This window comes from Danio aesculapii, chromosome 8, assembly GCF_903798145.1.
Source record: "Danio aesculapii chromosome 8, fDanAes4.1, whole genome shotgun sequence".
Taxonomy (NCBI): domain Eukaryota; kingdom Metazoa; phylum Chordata; class Actinopteri; order Cypriniformes; family Danionidae; genus Danio; species Danio aesculapii.
The window spans coordinates 49,667,943-49,687,782 of record NC_079442.1 but is presented as its reverse complement, the minus strand read 5'-3'; the positions used below and the strand labels follow the sequence as shown (position 1 = coordinate 49,687,782).

At 35.6% G+C, this 19,840-nt stretch overlaps 1 protein-coding gene across 1 annotated transcript in view; it reads right to left on the bottom strand.

The window, feature by feature from the left end:
* Positions 1-19,840, bottom strand: part of cux2b (cut-like homeobox 2b) — a 375,989-nt gene that overhangs the window by 191,825 nt on the left and 164,324 nt on the right. Inside the window, exon 2 of the mRNA XM_056464131.1 lies at positions 3,761-3,871. Coding sequence (XP_056320106.1) covers positions 3,761-3,871 — 111 coding nt within the window. The remainder of the gene's footprint in view (positions 1-3,760; positions 3,872-19,840) is intronic.

The window sequence follows — 19,840 nt, the reverse complement described above, 5'->3', positions numbered from 1 at the left end:
GTGGGAGGGGCCAAAATGGGAGGGGAGGGAGGGGCCATAAGGGAGGACTATAGAAAACATAGGAGGGGCCAAAAGGGAGAAGTACAAAATACATGAAAAGAGGATTAAAAAAGGGGAGGGGTATAAAAGAAAAAGGGTGGAGATAGTGATAATAGACGCTGTTTCCCAAACGGATTTTGTAAACGCGATTTGAAGTGGAGTGAAAATCTGGGTTTTGGGTGCGTGTTTGAACAGACATATACACATAATTAATAACAATAATAATAATAATAATAATAATAATATCTAAAGATGTGGATCTTGGTGGGGGTTTTTTTCAAACACAACTCATTTCGTCCTAAATGAGCATAAAAAGTTAGGAAAGCAGTCGAAAGCTTTTGTTATAACATTAGATGTGTGCATTTTTAAAGTGACACCTCTTATTTAATGTAACCAAACGAAACAAATCTAAATAAATACGATTTTTTTTTCCATCTCCATAAATAAGAGATTCATTCTTTGCTCTTTAATCAGAATGTGTAAGTTATACAGTGAAGAAACGGCTAATGAGATTTGATAGCTCGATTCTATTTCATTATAATAGCTATTAATTTTAATAAGCTGAACGGTTTGCTAATGTATTTGCTGCTAATGTATACTATTTAATTTTTCTTTTGTAAATAATAATAATAAAACATGTTACTGACCATTTAAAATGTTTATTTACAATGAAACAGCTCCAAATAAACATATTTCCTGCATTTCGTTGCCTTGTACTCGTACATGTGTGATGACAATAAATTGAATCTAATCTAATCTAAATATTTAGTAATCTAGGGATTTAAAAAAAAGGGGGAGGTGGCTTATTATGGTGGGCATATCCCTTATTTTCACATCCCAATGTTGACAGGTATGGTGTAAAAATAAAACTCTCATATATGTTTGTACGAATGCATTAAACACTTAATACAAGGTTCAAAAAGAACAGAATTTACCTGAAACACTTTTGACCTATTCAACGCATCTTTGATTAACTGAAGTATTAATTTTACAGAGTGAACCTTACTGACCCCAAACTTCTGTGAGCTTTTATTCATGTGTTTTGGTGGAGCTTAAATGCTGACGTCGGCTGGATGTGACAACTAACGTCAATAAACACCAGATACTCTGTGTTACACTGTTAGTGCTGATCCTATAAGAATGGATGGGTTTGTATGCATTCAGTGAAACAGACACACACAGAGAGAGAGAGAGAGAGAGAGACAGTCTGACACGACGTGAACATACAGACCTGAGAAACTAAACAGAAGCTTTGGAGGGCCACTGCTGATATACACTACCTGACAAAAGGTAAAACTAGTCTAAAACATGACGCCTATCCATTTTTAGGAACAACAAATAATAACTTGACTTCTAGATGATCATTTGGTATCAGAAGTGGCTTATATGAAAGGCAAAGGCCTCTAGAATACGCTTATTTTACCAAAATAAAATATGATCATGCCTTGATTTTTTATGATTCAATTGGGACAGTAAGGCCTGACTCTGCTGAGACAAAAGTCTTGTCGCTGAACAGAAATAATGTACAGTATTGAATATAAAGTCATGGTGAATATTGGTATAATATGGTAAGAGTCAGGTGATTGGGCTGGCCAATCCTGTAGCACATTGACCTTCTTTGCTTTCAGGAACTTTGATGTGGAGGCTGAAGTATAAGAAGGAGCGCTATCCTGCTGAAGAATTTGCCTTCTCCTGTGGTTTGTAATGTAATGGGCAGCACAAATGTCTTGATACCTCAGGCTGTTGATGTTGCCATGTTCTGCCACTTCTCCAAATGATCAACTAGAAGTCAAGTTATTATTTGTTGCTCTTATAACTTGGGTCAACAAGACTATTGTCAGGTAGTGCATCAAAATATATATTCACCTTCATTCATGGGCTTTATAAAATCATAGTGTTTTTCCAGGAATAAAACAAACATTACTAGACATTACTATGTGGGGAAAACTGCATCACATGCGCATTTTTTTGATCCAAATCAGAGTAAAAATGTGATATTGTGAAATATTATTAGAATTTAATATAACTGTGTTCTTTTTGAATATGTTGTAAAATTACATTTATTTCTGTGATTCAAAGCTGAATTTTCTGCATCATTACTCCAATATTAATAAGTATTAATACATATCTGAGTTCAAACTTCTGGTTCATTTTTAATAAGATTTAATTAAGTTATCATAAATATTTTTTATTATGGCACTTAAAAATATTATTATGTATAAAGGTAAATAAATATTCACATAATTTAAATCCAAACATACTTAATATTATTTTATGAAGGTATTTATTTTAAAAAAATATATATTATAAAATAGAAAAAAAAATAATTAATAAATAAATAAATAAATAAATAAATAAATAAATAAATAAATGAATGAATGAATGAATGAATGAATGAATGAATGAATGAATGAATGAATGAATAAATAAATAAATAAATATAAATAAATAAAAAATCTGACCTCAAACTTCTGGTTCATTATTAATAAGATTTAATTAAGTTATAGTAAATATTTTTTATTATGGCATTTTAAAATATTATTATGTATAAAGGTAAATAAATATTCAAATTATTTAAATCCAAACACACTTAATATTATTTTATGAAGGTATTCATTTCTTTAAAAAATATAATAATAAAATAGAAAAAATAAATAAATTTAAAAAAATAAAATACAAATAAAATAAAAATAAATAAATTTTAAAAATCTGACCTCAAACTTCTGGTTTAATATTAATAATATTTAATTAAGTTATAGTAAATATTTTTATTGAGGCATTTTTGTAAATTATATGTATAAATGTAAATAAATATTTAAATAATTAAAATATATATAAAATTGATATACTTGCTTAATATTAGTATATGAAAATATTAATTTCTTTAAAATTAATTAAATTAATAAATAAAAATCTGACCTCTAACATCTGGTTTTATATTAATAATATTTTTAATAATATAAGGTAAATAATTTTTATTATGGGATTTCAAAATAGTATTATGAATAAAGGTAAATAACTATTCAAATAATTTTTAAAAATCCAAATGAATATACTTGCATAATATTCTTACATGGAGGTTTTAATTTAAAAAATAAATAAATAAATAAAAATCTGACCTCAAACTTCTGGTTTAATATTAATAATGTTTTATTAAGTTAATCATGTGTATAAATGTAAAGGTATATGTATAAATGTAAATAAATATTTAAACAATAAAAAAAATTATCCAAATAAATATATTTGCATGATATTAGCACATGAAGGTATTAATTTCTTTTTAAAAAAGAAACAGTTTAGTGTCAATAATATCATTATGTAAATATATGTAATTATATATGTAAATATTCATTTTATAAATCCCATAATAATATGTACATTTTAATTTTATATATGAATAATTAAAATAAATATTTAATAAATGCATTTCCACAACGAACAGTGTCAACGCCAGCCAATCGGTGTGTTTATGACATCAATTTCCTGTTGCTCCAGAACATTTAGTCACATGGTATTTACAGATCAGCTGATTGGCTCCAATAAAAAGCAACAGAAGTCTGCAGCAAACCCATACAAAACCAACTAAAACTCAGGTAAGGTGATAAGAAACACCTTGAAAGAGTCTAAGCATGAAACTGACTTGATGAACATCCCCTCTTAGACATTTCAGACACACACACACACTTTTTCCTAACCATTTCTCGCTCTCTCCTCCACTCACCTCGGGGACATTTTTCTTGAATTCGCGGCTCAGCTCCACCAGGTGCTTATGGGAGTCCTCGCTCTCCTCCTGTCGGCCTGCTAGTTGAGCCGCCACTGAATTGAGCTCCCTCTACAGAGACAAAAAGAGAGAGAGAGAGAAATATTCACTTCAGAGAGGCCTGCCAACGCTCATACACACAGCTTAGTACACACGTAAATAAATATACGCTGCTGAATATTAACCGTGTAATCCGTCATGATCTGATAGAAGGCGACTGCTTACTGTAAGCTCAGCCCCATTAATAATTAAACCAAAATAAATCCAATGCCTACAGTAGCGGAAGGCCTTTTAGATAATCAGAATCCAAAATAATCAATACCTCTGCAACAGTCATGGGAGAACGAGAGAGAGAGAGAGAGAGAGAGAGAGAGAGAGAGAGAGAGAGAGAGAGAGAGAGAGAGAGAGAGAGAGAGCAGGCGGAGCAAACAGCATATGCACAGGAACTCTGAATATTCACCAATATCCAGTGTGTGCAGTTGACCTGGTGAGCAGAAAGACTGAAATATGGGCAAAAATGACTGTTGAGAAATCAGCACTAACAAAATCAATACCAGAAAGAACTGCTAGGTTTTTTCATGACCCCATTAACAAGGATCTTTTTCAGATATCAAGCATAATATACCTGGTATAAACATGCATGAATTAAAGTTTTTTTTTTCTCAAAACAAAAAAGTCAAATTAATTGAACACATTTTTTACATTTAATATGCTTTCCATAAAAAAAAAAAAACATTTCAGGGCTGTCACATATTTAAGGATAAAAAGGGGAGGGGCATAAAATGACTTGTAAGGCTCGTTTCCACTGACTGGTACGGTACGGTTCGATTTGGTACGGGTCACCTTTATCAGGCTTGCGTTTCCACTAACAAAGGTACCCTTTTGGTGGGCGTGGTGTATGACAGAAAGTTTCAGTCGACGTCATTATTGCTCGAGGAAATGTCTACAATAAAGCTGTACAGGTCACTTACATATCATATGAAAAGCACTTCTCATAAAACAGATGCTTCATACACATAAATACTTGTGTAGAAATGTTTATTACTAACTTTTCAATGAACATGAGTTGATTATAACTGTAGATCAATGACAGTGCGAAACAGCCTACTGTAACGTCTGTAATTATATTAAATAACTAAATAAATGAACATATATAAACACATACAGCCCCTTACAGTCTCCGATATGTTACCAACTACAGAAGAACTACATATAGCAGACATTTCGTCAGTATTTAGGTTAAAAACAACACAAAATATAGCCTTCAGTCAGTGAAAACCTCTCATCTGTGTCTGTAATCTTCAGCAGCACATGTAGCCTCTGTTAGAGAGTAATTCCATCATTCTGAGTTCATATTAGTCCAGAAGGTGAAGATAATAAGTTAGTTAATCATGGCATTTTGTTCATGTTTGCTGAATAATAATGTGCTCCTTTTTTCCAGCTTCTCCTTTGTTTCTTCACGCTTCATTCTTGCGTTTGTCAGTGTCTGACAGGATCGGGTTTCAAAAGCACGTCAATAATCAAGCGCAGGTTATTATCATCAGCTCAAGAAGTCTGTTATTTCAGATTTAATGTTAGACGCGCGGCGAGCGCTGGCAAGAAAGTGAAACCGCTCGCGCCTCAGACTGGCTCGTAAAAAACTACGGGGCACAGGGTAAATCTGCTCTTCTTCTTGGCTTTGTGGCTGTTCATCCAGACGACGACAAGGTTTGTTTGAGCCCAGATCGACCATGGCTTGTTATTATATATAGTTATAATTCCGCTGTAATCTCTCGGCTGTGTATTTCAAAAATGGCGGGTTTTTTGTTTTCATTCTGGCTTGTTGCGTAAGCGAATGACGTATCTCTGTAAACCAATAGCGTTCAGCTGCGCGTGTGGCTCCGCCTTTTGGTACCCTTTCTCGTGTTTGGTACCCTTTCGAAAGGGTGCCGAAAAAGTGGTACGGTACGGTACGCTTCTTGACAGTGGAAACAGCCATAAAAGCGTACCAAACCGAACCGTACTGTACTGTACCACTCAGTGGAAACGGGCCAAAAGGTGCAGTGTAAGTTTGACACCAAGTGGTTGGACTAGGTATTGCACTTCTGGTTCAAAACACATGCAAGCGCAGGTTGCCAGATTGATGACATCAACAGAAATGTGTCTAACTATCGAGCCTAAAGGCTGATTTAAGTCGTGTTTTAAATAAAAGCAATATTTTAAAAACAGCTTCTATTTCTTGCAGCTAAACAATAGGATAAATGACAATGATCACCTCAGGTACAGCTCATGTGCTTTATTGAGTGTTAAATGATAATGATGTGAGTTTGAATGACATTTTACATGACATTTATTGCCATACTACTGAAAGCAGCAGCAGATAGTTCGCCTCAGATTATGAAAATAAAATAAACCCGTTTGAACTTTAGGACTGTGGCTCAGTGCTAGCCAACACATATCAGTGATTCAGCATCTACATATAATAAAGTTAAAGAGGTTTAACGTGTATTAATTAGATTATAAACCTTTCCATTTCGTTGGAGTGCAGTGAGTGCACTATTCTGTGCTTCTGAATGGCTGTGTTTAAATTTCTGTCGTGTTTTGTCTGGTGCAAACAGCCAAATTGCTTATTACAGCAAATCTCGTCACGTAACGTGTTTTTGGGACACGGAGTCACAATGTAACCTGCTCACCTAATGTTTACGTTTGTAATATTTATATTATTTGCTAATTAATAACCTCATGTGGAACTCTGAATCTGCTATTCATTTAGTAGTCTGCTACTGTCCACCGGAGGTCGCATTCCGGTCACGGACGCACGCTTTCAGAGCCTTCAAGACTGACATACAGCACTTTTTAAAATGACATAAAATTAATATCCAAAACAACACATTTTGAAAATAAGTTACACTTAATAGAAGGTTCAAAATAACACAAACACTTTAATATCTGTAATGTATTTTTGAGTGATTCATCAATGTAGGTATTCATTTCTATAGAATAGGGTGGTTGGGATACAGGATTTCTATACTGAAATTTTAAAAATGTCCATTTGCCGCTAACATTTGAGCGCTGATGAGCGCGTTCTTAAACAGCGCTGATTTGCCATTGTGTTCACAAGCCCAACAGAAATGACTGTGATGCAGGTCATCATGCAGGTCATCAGTTCATCAAACTCACCGTTGTTTATTGAGTGTTACCACAGATACAGGGACACTGGAGCGTTTTAAAGCTGCGATTCATCAGCGAAATGCTCGCATGTCAGCTTATAAACAAACCAGCTAGTCTTCATGGCTTTAAAACTTTGTATATCCAGTACTCTCTCTCCTTTTGTGTTTGCCATGGTGACAGTATATAATACCTTACTAGTTTTTTTCCAAGATACTAGTATTCAGGTTAAAGTGACAACAGTAGTTTGTTCTGTAGTCAATCACTAATAATGACTAATAATACTGACCTCAGCAGATAAAAAAAAAAACCCAGGCTCATTATTGATACGTACCCCTGGAAACATTTCTGGACAGCACAAAATATATCCCTGGAGGTAGTATGTTATTTTGTAGTTTTTGCCGCCAGAGGCTGCTTTGTACGCTTTTTTAGATCTCAAATTTCTCACACAAGCGCCATTCACACCTGCTGTTCTCACATAAATCCACCAGAGGCTGCTGTGTACGCTTTTTCAGATCTCAAATTTCTCTCTCTCGTGTTATTCACACCTGCTATTCTTGTGTAAATCCACTAGAGGCTGCTGTTGACTGACTGACCAACTGACCGATTCCCCCACCCATCCCCATCCCCTTCCCTAAACCAAACCAATAGTGTTTTCAAAAGCACCGATTGATCTGTACACCGCCTTTCCAAAACCCAACCAATAGTGTTTTCAAAAGCACAGATTGACCCACCCACTGCCTTCCCTAAACCCAACAAGATCGTGTTTTTAAAAGTAATCCAAAAAAAGCCCTTGTGGCCACCTGATTTTTACCACGTTTTCAGATTTTACCACATTCTCACCCTGTTATTTACTTGTTTATATTTTTTGCCTTTTGTTTTACCTGCTTTCTAAAACTGTTCCTCACAGGACTCGAACCCCATCGTCGCGGTCAACTCCTCTTTGAGTCACTGATAACAGTGTAAAAGCCATCCACATGGAGGCAAGCGGTCAGCTGGTAGCGCGAAAAGAAACAAGCCGTTGGCAGCATCATACCGTCTCGTAGCGTTCGTTTTAAAGACAAAATGCAGCCATCTGTAGCACTGGCTACATAATTTGTGCTCTCCAGAAATGTATACAGGGGTACATATTCACAATGAGCCTGTGTTGTAAACCCCGCCCCACCCCCTTAAACTATGTTCTCATTTGTTGTGATTGAAGATCATGGTTATTATATAGGACATCATTTTTTAAACACTGGCAGTAAGTTTAAACTGAATAAAAACATGTCTGATGATAATAATAATAATAATAATAATAATAATAATAATAATAATAATAATAATAATAATAATAATAATAATAATAATAATAATAATTCGCAATCTCCAGAAATGTATACCAGGGTACATTTTCACAATGAGCCTTTTTTAATCCAGCCAAACTAAAATAAATAAGACTTTCTCCAGAAGAAAAATCTAATCCCATACAAAATGTCCTTGGACTGTTAAACCTCACACCTCACTTGAGAAATGTTTGAAAAAGAATAAATATTTAACTGTAAATATAACTGTACACAGAGCCGGCCCTTCCTATTAGCAAACAAAGTGGCTGCTTAGGGCTCCGCTGCCACTAGGGGGCCCCCACAACCCGCTCGTGGTCCGAGCTGTTTTGCTTGCTGAAATTGTTTTTATTTGTTGACAGTGCTTTAGAACAGAAATATATATGTATATTCACTGAAAAAGAAAAAAAATTTCGATAAAATAATCATCACTTTATGAACGTTGAAATAGTTTTCGTGTGAAGGTCACATGATCAACACGAAGCTCGTAGCATCTTAGTTCTCATATTCGTTCTTGCGGTCCGAGTTTGTTCTTCAAAAGTAATTAATTAAGTATTAATACACAACTGTAAGTATAATCAATATAATGCAATAACAATCAAACATTCACAGCTCGACGTCTCTGTCCTCACATGCTCTCATTATCAGAGTCTTATCATCTAAACTATAACTTTAAAAAAGAAAAAAAGAAAAAGAGGGCTTTTCAATTACTGTACCAAATTTCTACATGACATAAAATTAAATTGACTATGTTTTAATTAATATGTACTCTTACTTAAAGGCAATTTAGGAAATTATCTAATGGGAGAGAAAGAATTCCTGAGGACAAAAGCCGTAACGCAGCCCCAGATTTACAGCAGGCCTTTCTGCGGCAGCTCTTGGATGAGTTTCAAACTCCTCATTTCCGCGCTGGAGTCTGAAGGTTTGTGCTTTTTGGGGACGTGCACTAATAAAATATCATCCAGCGGCTTATCTGACCTCTAGAAAAACATCCCACTGCAGCTCTCGGCTTTAAAATGTCTTGTTCTCTATTAATTGCTATCTGGTTTATTTTGTAAAGTAGCATAATAGATATAGCCGTGTATATGGAACTATATATTAACTTGAATTCTGTCACATTTACCGCAAGTAGACATGTAAAAAGCGCAAATTGTGTGTGTGTGTGTGTACTGCAAACTTTGTAACCTCTCACATGGTCGCCCACTAAAGCTAAGCAGGGCTGCGGCCGGTCAGTACTTGGATGGGAGACCACATGGGAAAGCTATATTGCTGCTGAAAGAGGTGTTAGTGAGGCCAGCAGGGGGCGCCCAACCTGCGGTCTATGTGAGTCCTAATGCCCCAGTATAGTGAAAGGGACTCTATACTGCTTCGGATGAGATGTTAAACCGACTCTCTGTGGTTATTAAGTGGATTGAACTTAAAATAAATAAACGGTCCAAAGAAATTACAAGAATTGTGTGGTTTCAGCTCATTTTAAACAAGTAGTTTAAACAATTTTCTTTTTTGAGTGAGTCTTGCACAATGATCAATGTTAAATAAAAAAACATCTTTAAGCTCTTTTCTTAATATAGCTCATTTATGGAATTAAATTAAGCCCTGGTTGTTCAGGGACTGGATGGGTTTGATGGCCTGTGATGGTTGGGTTTCACCTCTATTAGCTTTAACCAGATCTACAGGTGTTTAATCTGCAGTATCAGACTGACAGACGGATGATGGACACACTAAGAGTTTGGAGTGCTTTGAAGATATAGAAAAGACTAATTCTGATGTTATCAAGCCAATAACAAGTTGGAACATTCTTTGTTGCTATTAGAGGACTTGGGTGGTTCAGCACGTTCGCCTCATAGCAAGAAGGTTACTGGTTTGAGTCCCGGCTGGGCCAGTTGGCATTTCTGTGTGGAGTTTGCATGTTCTCTCCGCGTTGGTGTGGGTTTCCTCCAGGTGCTCCGGTGTACTCCACAGTCCAAACACAGGCACTATAGGTCAATTGATGAAATAAATTGGCTGTAGTGTGTGTGTGTGTGTGTGTGTGGGAATGTGAGAGTGTATGGATGTTTCCCAGTTCGTGGTAGCAGGTGAAAGGGCAATCACTGCGTAAAACATACGCCGGAATAGTTGGCGGTTCATTCCGCTGTGGCAATTCCTGATAAATAAGGGAGACAACATGAAGGAACAGTTTTTACAAGTTTTACAAGTTTGACTGGATTGAACATCAAGCAATTAAGTTATTTTTAGTAAGTATTTTTCTAGTAAGTATCTTATTTTGAGGAAGTAGTTTGATCAAACAGCAAACGTCACGTTTTTTTTGAGTGCAGGTGTGCTAAACAGCATGACCCTAATTCTAAATAAATACTTTATGAAGGACTGTGTGTTTTTTTCCATCTGTTGTTCTACTTTGTTTTCATTTTTGATGATTTGAGTTATTTGAATGTAATTTAATATGCATCGCTGAATTTTGTGTCACATGAAGACAAACTTTAAAAGTGATTTTTTTTGCAAAATAAAAATGAATGAATGAATGAATGAATTTATATGTATATATATATATATATATGTATATATATATATATATATATATATATATATATATATTTATATATATATTTACACACATACAAATCAAAACAAAACTTAGTTAAATTTAAATAAATAAAAATAAATTAATAAATTAACAAAATACATAACGCAAAATAAAAAAAATCTAATAAAAATATTAAAAACAAAATTATACAAAAAACTAAAGAATAAATACAAAACAAAACAAATTTTAGTTTTTTTAAATAAAATAAAAAGTAAATAAATACAATATATAAAGCAAAACAAAAAAATTAAACAAAAGATTTAAATTTAAATGAATAAATAAAAGTTTATAAATAAATACAAAAAATTTTAAATACAAAGCCAAACAAAAATAATGAATAAAAAACATAACAAAATAAAAGAAAATAAAACAAAACAATACAATTTTTTATTTAACTTAAAAATAAATAATATAAATATATAAAGCAAAACGAAACAAAATACAAAACAAAACAAATTTTAATTTAATTAAATTTAAATTAAATTAAAAAAATTTTAAATAAACAAATAAAACATGTAAAGCAAAACAAAACCAAAAAATGAAATAAAAAAATATTTTAAAAGTTAAATTAAATAAAATTAAATTACTAATATAATAAATGCTTCATTTTTGAGTCTCTGCTCTGTCTGGCAAATATCTATACATGTCGTTTCTCTTAGAAAAAGATATTAATACACCAAAAAGTCTTCTCCATTTGAGCAGCAGCATAAATCACACAAGTCACACAATGAACTTTAACACTTAAGATTAAAGTTTCTAACAAAACCCCAAACTCTTAAATATGAACAACAGCAAAACTGCAGCAAACACAGCACTAATTGCCTGCGCACAAACTTCAGCCTAAGATGCATTTATCCAAACTTGTGCTTAAGTTTCAGCAGCAGTAACAGTAGGAGTACATAAAAGAGGATATAAAGCAAAGCCTTTTTTATATTAATAGTTTTGACATCTGACAACATCACAAACGGCATCTTTTGCTCCCTGCGTCGTCTACAGAGGCGAGGAATCAGCAGGAGCTGGAAATAAACCTGCTCGCTTTCACCTTTCAAGAACAAACCGCAGCTTGTTGTTGTTTTTTTTTTTTTTTATAAATGTTTGTTCATTTGTGCGCAGACAGCCATCAGACCCACCTGATGCTACAGCCGCGGTTGCCAAAAGCCCTTTTTCTTCCTCATTTCCGCGCTTCCCATGATGCACTGGGGCTGTGAGACGGCTGTTAATGCAGTCGTGCTCAGCAGGTGATCACCCAGGTTAGTCGACGCCGTTACAAGCTGCGAAATTACAGTAGTTGTAAAAAGCGTGAAGCCCGCTCTGACACGAGCCAGCGAACGCTAGCTTTGGGTTACGCTTGCAAAACTTTCATCATAAACGATTTGTGGCTTTTAAAACGGCTGCTTTTTTCCCTGTCATTTTACACGAGTTTTTCCCCCTCCCTATATTCTTAGTGAGATAAAACTCATATCTGAGTCTAAATATTTTGTAAAATGCTGTGAATTTCTAGTTATTTCCTTCATTCTAGTATACTTAAAGAATAATAATGATATGGGTTAAATACGAGACATCCAAAAAAGTTCTTTTAAGTTGAAAATTAATAGCGTTTATTGTCATGTGCACAGAAACGAAGAAATTCTTCCTTTGCTGTCCACACTGAATGCCAATAAAGTTTAAGGTATATTAAAAATAGAAAAAATAGGCATGCAAAAAAGTAAACGTAAGCAAACCTGTTAAATAAATAAAAAGAAGGTAAATAGAAAGCAAATTAAATGCACCATGTAAAAAATATTGGTTTTCATATTTTGTGATTCACGTATCTGTTCCATTTATTTATGGTTATGAGTTGCATTATGGGTGCAGTTTAACAAAGTGACTTTTATTGACATTTTACTAGTTTAATCTAATATACTGTACTAGAAATATATATATATATATATATATATATATATATATATATATATATATATATATATATATATATATATATATATATATATATATATATATACATACACACACACACACACACACACACACACACACACACACACTAACCCTAAATACATAGAATTAAGTCAGTTTACTACCAGGTTTTTGTATCAAAATTCAACACAAACCCAGACAATGAAGTTAAATTAAATTAAATTAAATTAAATTAAATTAAATTAAATTAAATTAAATTAAATTAAATTAAATTAAATTAAATTAAATTAAATTAAATTAAAATTAAGTTAAATTAAAGGTCTTTACACTGGCTCCCAGTTACACTCAGAATAGATTTTAAAGTATTATTACTGGTCTATAAATGACTGAATGGCCTAGGACCTCAAAACATTACAGATATGCTTACTGAATACAAACCTAACAGATCACTCAGATCTTTAGGATCAAATAAACTAGAAATTCCAAGAGTTCAGTCAAAGCAGGGTGAATCGGCCTTCAGCAACTACGCCCCTCACTGCTGGAATCATCTTCCAGTAATGATCAGATGTGCTCCAACATTAGGCACATTCAAATCAAGACTGAAAACACATCTGTTTGCACTATTGTGTCTTTCTTTTCTTTTTCATTTTATTCTTTTATTTCTTTTTATGTAAAGCACTTTGAATCATCATAGTGTTTGAAATGTGCTATAGAAATTAAATAGCCTTGCCTTAAACTAAAATTAAAATAAATATTTCATCATAATTCGCTACAACATATAAAAAATGCATTTATGTACAGCAAAAATGAAGTGATACACTTATCCTATGAGTGAAAATACTCAAATCCTTTATAATTCTACTCTATCAAATGATTAAATACTGAACAAACATTATTTAAAGGATAACTGTTGTGTTTAATGTTTGGAATAACTGTATAAATATATGTATGTAAAAATCAAACAATATATTTATTCTAAACATACTTATTTCTAATACATAAATTGCTCTATTTCAAATTATTTTAACTGAAAATAAATGACTAAAAATACTAACATTTACTCAATTGCTAATTACTAAATGAAGAATTAAATGCATTTATAAGATCACAATTATTATCTGTGTTTATTATCTGGTGGAAAAATTGCCGCAGTTTTAATGCACAATGTAATGTAACCAATGTACCACATGTCTATCATTCATACATTCATTTTTCTTCAGCTTATCCAGCATATGTTTTCTTCAACTTATCCAGCATATGTTTTACGCAGCGGATGCCCTTCCAGCCGCAACCCAGTACTGGGAAACATACATTCTCGCATTCACACTTATACACTAGAGCCAATTTAGCTTTTTCAATTCACCAAGTCTCCTGACGGTGGGCGAAACCGGAGCACCTGGAGGAAACCCACGCCAACACGAGGAGAACATGCAAACTCCACACAGAAACGTCAACTGGCCCAGCCGGGGTTCGAACCAGCGATCTTCTTCTGTGAAGCAATAGTGCTAACCACTGAGCCACAGTGTCGCCACATCATTATTATTATTCACTCATTCATTCATTACCTTTTCGGAATTAGTCTCTTTATTAATCAGGGGTCGCCACAGCAGAATGAACCGCCAACTTATCCAGCATATGTTTTACGCAGCGGATGCCTTTCCAGCTGCAACCCATCATTGGGAAATATCCAAACACTCATTCACACACATACACTACGGACAATTTAGCTTACCCAATTCACCTATAGCGCATGTCTTTGGACTGTGGGGGAAACCAGAGCACCCATTATTAAATGGTGGCCACAAAAAAACTTATTATTTGGGCTATTTATGATTAGAGCAAATTCAAATTGCCCATTTCTATATTTATGACCTCAAAATTGTGATAATTAAATGAGATATTAATATTTACAGTGCTGTTGCAAACATGTACAACTTATTTTCTTCTGCTAAAAATAAAGATACAAATATATATTTCAAAAGCTCAAGCCAATCTTTCCTTTATAATCCAAGTGGATGATTTTTAAAGCAGAATAAACAAAATAAAATAACATAAAAGTCTAAAAGTTCAAGTTCAGGTTAATGAAGTAATCAAGTGAAACCAAATTTAAGTTAACGTCGTCTGAAAGTCTTTAGCTGAAACATACTTTTTTAAGGACTCCAATGCTTTTGTGTGATTTTGATGTGACCTAATGGCTTTAAATCAAACACCAGTTCCAGGAAAGCCACAAAGAAATGCCACTATTGAGCAGTATTGAATAAGAAGCCACACTTGTGTGTAAAAAGAAGACATCTTCAGTCAAATGTTCGACGTTTTAAGGGTTTGGAAAAAGGCAATCAGGCCTGTATTTTCAGGATGTGGTGGGCAGATGGGTCAATATCGAGCCCCTGTCATTACGCCAGTGCCAGTCAAACATCCGTCTGTAATTGATGAGTTTCCCTCTGGGAGGCTTTGCTGATGTCAAAGGGGGCGGGGTGAAGCACTCAGGGGCGGAGCTAAGCATGCATCGGACATCACAGCGAGGAGAATCGATTGGCTCAAGCATTGACGTTCACATGCAATAGACCAATTCCGTCGAGCTGCTCATTTGAATATGCAAATTAGCCCAGAGGAGGCTGAACTTGACATTGAATCGAACGCGTCTGCGAGGAGCGGCACAAAAGATAAGCAGGGGTTAACCAAATCACATCTGACAGAGCTTGTCGTCTGCAATAAGCAGAGCGTAAATGAAAACGCGTACTGTAAAGACTGTTAGAACACAGAGATATAACCTTCACATTCACTATAGAGCTCGAAAAAATCGTTGCCATCGATTAGCACAGAATCTATGGCACCTCTGGCTGATGACAGCAGGGAAGGGAGGAAGTTGACATGTGGGAAAAGCAAGAGTTCTCCACCAGTGAGCCAGAGTGTTTGGACCAGCAGAAATGAGCTGGAAAAAAAAAGTGGGTGGCTATGTGGGGGGAGGAAAAAAGGGGGGAAAATGCAGATGGAGGTATTATTTTTCTTTTTGTATCCCATCTAATTGCAATCATAGGCAGATGTCTGCGAGTGTGACAGCATCAGCAGAATTGCTGCTGAGAGCACAGAATCTTTGTCTAAAAATAATCAGACGTTCTGGGCTCGGCTGTTTGTTATAATGGTAATCGATGCTGCAGGCTTTGAATTCCATCAATTTATAGATCCACTCTGTTCTGCCTGGTGATTGCGCTGCCTCTAAACCCCTGCTGCACACACACACACACACACACACACACGCTCATAAAAAATAAAAAAAAACACAAAAGGTTCACGCAGACGGGGACCATTACCTATGCATTTAGATATGCAACCCTGCATGCACGTTATACAACCTCATTCTATCTACAGAACATTGACACAGGAGAAACACTAATGCAAACATCAGTGCAGAATCCAGCACAAACCTTACACATGCAACCCTATTACAAAAATGGCATCCCTTGTGCATGCAATTATGCAACCCCGCGTGCATTTTCATACTGCAAACACAAATCTGCAGGATCATTACCTGTGCATGCAGATATGCAACATGAATGCACTATACTATGCACTATACTATAACATGAGCATCTGTTTTCATGCAGATACAGAACTAAAAGCCTGTGAATATCATGCTAATATCATGCTAATCTAATAGCTATCTATATAATACAAAAATGATATATAAAAGGCAACCATGCGTGTACTTTGTGCAAAAACACATCTATAGTAGCATAATTTATGTGTGCAAATATGCAGCCTTTGCATGCTAAAACAACATTGGACATGCATCCAGACATGCAACCCCTCATGTCATATGCAAACATGCCATTAAGCATGCGAATTCAAATAAGAAAATCAGCAACCAGGACTGCACCAAAATGGAAAAATATGCAATATTGTTGTTGAGTATTGCGATAACAGTATTTATTATGATGTAACATTTGATATTTCTATAAGCTACATTTCTAAATATTTATTTAATGACATCAAAATAAATGCAGGAGTTCTTTTCAGATCTATTTCATTCTAATTCAGACTAAACAACTGTGTTAAGTTGCAAACATTTAGTATAAATGAATGATTACCTCAGCAGATATTCGGGCTCTGATTGGCTGTTGCCTTACTAGTACCGGGTTGGACCCCCTTTTGCCTTCAGAACTGCCTTAATCCTTTATGGCAGAGGTTCAACAAGGTACTGGAAATATTCCTCTGAGATTTTGCTCCATATTGACATGATAGCATCAGGCAGTTGCTGCAGATTTGCTGGCTGCACATCCATGATGTGAATCTTCCGTTCCACCACATCCAAAAGTTGCTCTATTGGATTGTGTTATGGTGACTGTGGAGGCCATTTGAGTACAGAGAACTCATTGTCATGTTCAAGAAACCAGTCTTAGATGATTCGTGCTTTATGACATGGTGGATTATTCTGCTGAAAGTAGCCATCAGAAGATGACCACTCACTGTGGTCATAAAGGGATGGGCATGGTCAGCAACAATACTCAGGTTGGCTGTGGTGTTAACATGATGCTCAATTGGTACTAATGGGTCCAAAGTGTGTCAAAATATCCCCCACACCATTACACCACCACCCCCAGCCTGAACCATTGATACAAGGCAGGATGGATCCATGCTTTCATGTTGTTGATGCCAAATTCTGACCCTACGACCGAATGTGGCAGCATAAATCGAGACTCATCAGACCAGGCAACATTTCTCCAATCTTCTATTGTCCAGTTTTGGTCAGCCTGTGTGAATTGTAGCCTCAGTTTCCTGTTCTTAGCTGACAGGAGTGGCACCCGGTGTGGTCTTCTGCTGCTGTAGCCCATCCGCCTCAAGGTTGGACGTGTTGTGTGTTCAGAGATGCTCTTCTGCAGACCTTGGTTATAACGAGTGGTTATTTGAGTTACTGTTACCTTTCTATCAGCTGGAACCAGTCTGGCCATTCTCCTCTGACCTCTGGCATTTTCAGACCATTCTCTGTAAACCCTAGAGATGGTTGTGCGTGAAAATTCCAGTAGATCAGCAGTTTCTGAAATACAACCATGCCACGTTCAAAGTCACTTAAATCCCCTTTATTCCCCATTCTGATGCTCGGTTTGAACCGCAGCAGATCGTCTTGATCATGTCTACATGCCTAAATGCATTGAGTTGCTGCCATGTGATTGGCTGATTAGAAATTTGTGTTAAGAAGCAGTTGGACAGGTGTACCTAATAAAGTGGCCGGTGAGTGTATAAGCAGAACAGCAACTCCCAAGGAGTCAGGGATAAAGATAGCAAAGCCTCATCTGATTGGTCAACTTTAAACCAATGCATAAAACAAGTGTATTTACCACATGTCTGCAATATATACTGCAAAGACTATTATCGCAATAATGATAATTTTGCGATATATCGTGCAGCTCTACTGTATGCACTATACTATAATAATAATAATAATAACAATAATAATAATAATAATAATAATAATAATAATAATAATAATAATAATAAATAATAATAATAATAATAACAACAATAATAATAACAATTTCTTACATATACATAGCGGTTTTCTGGACACTCAAAGTGCTTTATACAATAGGGGGAATCTCCACTAGTGTGCAGCAGCATCCACTTGGATGACGTGACGGCAGTCATATTTTGCCAGATTGCACACCACACACGAGCTGATTGGTGGAGAGGAGACAGAGTGATGAAGCCAATTATGATATGTGAGTGGTTAGGAGGCCATGATGAACAGAGCCCAGTGGGCAAAATGGCCCAGGATGCCAGGGTTACACCCCTACTCTTTTTCGAAGGACATTCTGGGATTTTTAACGACCACAGAGAATCAGGATCTCGGTTTAACTTCTCATCCGAAAGATGGTGCTCACTGAGTACTATAGAGTCCCCATCAATATACTGGGGCATAAGGACTAACACAGACCGCAGGTTGAGCGCCCCCTGCTGGTCTCGCTAACAGCACTTCCATCAATACAGTGTTAGTTGACATTTTATTGACACTTTATTTGTGTGTACAATATTGCTACACTCCTATAAAAGTTTATTTCATGCTTTAATGTATTTATCAATGCTTGTAATCAGTTTATTGTATTTTATGCAGATAAACTCCTCTACAAAATCATCACAGTCAGTTTAAAACTATCATTTCTTACTACTAGTGCTCAATATTGGAAAAAAGAGGGAAAAGTTTTCCAGTATTATGCAGCCCTGATGTACATGACCATTTAGCATGCATGCACATAACACAGGACAAATGATACCTACACAACACTGACCCTTATAAATGTCCGTGTAGAAAGAGGATGCACACACCAAACACTAAACACACACACAATGGCCACATGGAGGGACAGCAGAAGGGCTAGTCCACGATTTAGATAAGTGCGGTTCTCTTTTCATACGTTTTCTTATCTCCAGCGCTTGTGTGTGTGTAAGGCAGAAGATTTGTCCTTAGCTGTTTCAGATTAGTGCCGCTTCTCAGACGCCACATTGGAGAGGAGAGATCGATCAATGAATCAAATCAACACAATCAATACAGCCCATCGCTGGAGTCTAGTCTGGCCCCCGCATTAATACTGGCACCAACCCCACCCCCGACACGCACAAAAACAACAGCACTTCACTCTGCCTGGCCTTTCTTTTTTTCCCTTTTTCTTTTTTGGTTTGGGTGAGATCCAGGATAGGGCCGGTTCTGGCGGGTGTCCATGGCAGAGATGGAAGATGAGCTGTTATCTGCCCTGAGCTGGACAGGAGAGAGGAAAGTGGCCCGCTCAGAGCTGCCATGAGCTTCACATCGCCTGCTTACACTTGTTTACCCATAGGAGAGAGAGAAAAATCACAAATGAGATCTTTTTAATATCTCAATTGCTTCTCCTGGAGAGCAGAGAGATAAAGCGGAGCTGTGACCTCCTCCAGAAGACTTCAAGAACAGCTCTGAGTAAGAGATCTACATATGAAGAGTTCAGATGCAAAAGCCGCTAAACGCCAATCCTCCAAAAACTAGCTAATGACATGGAGTGACTGCTTTAGGCACATATTACACCATCAACAAATAGATTTGTTTCA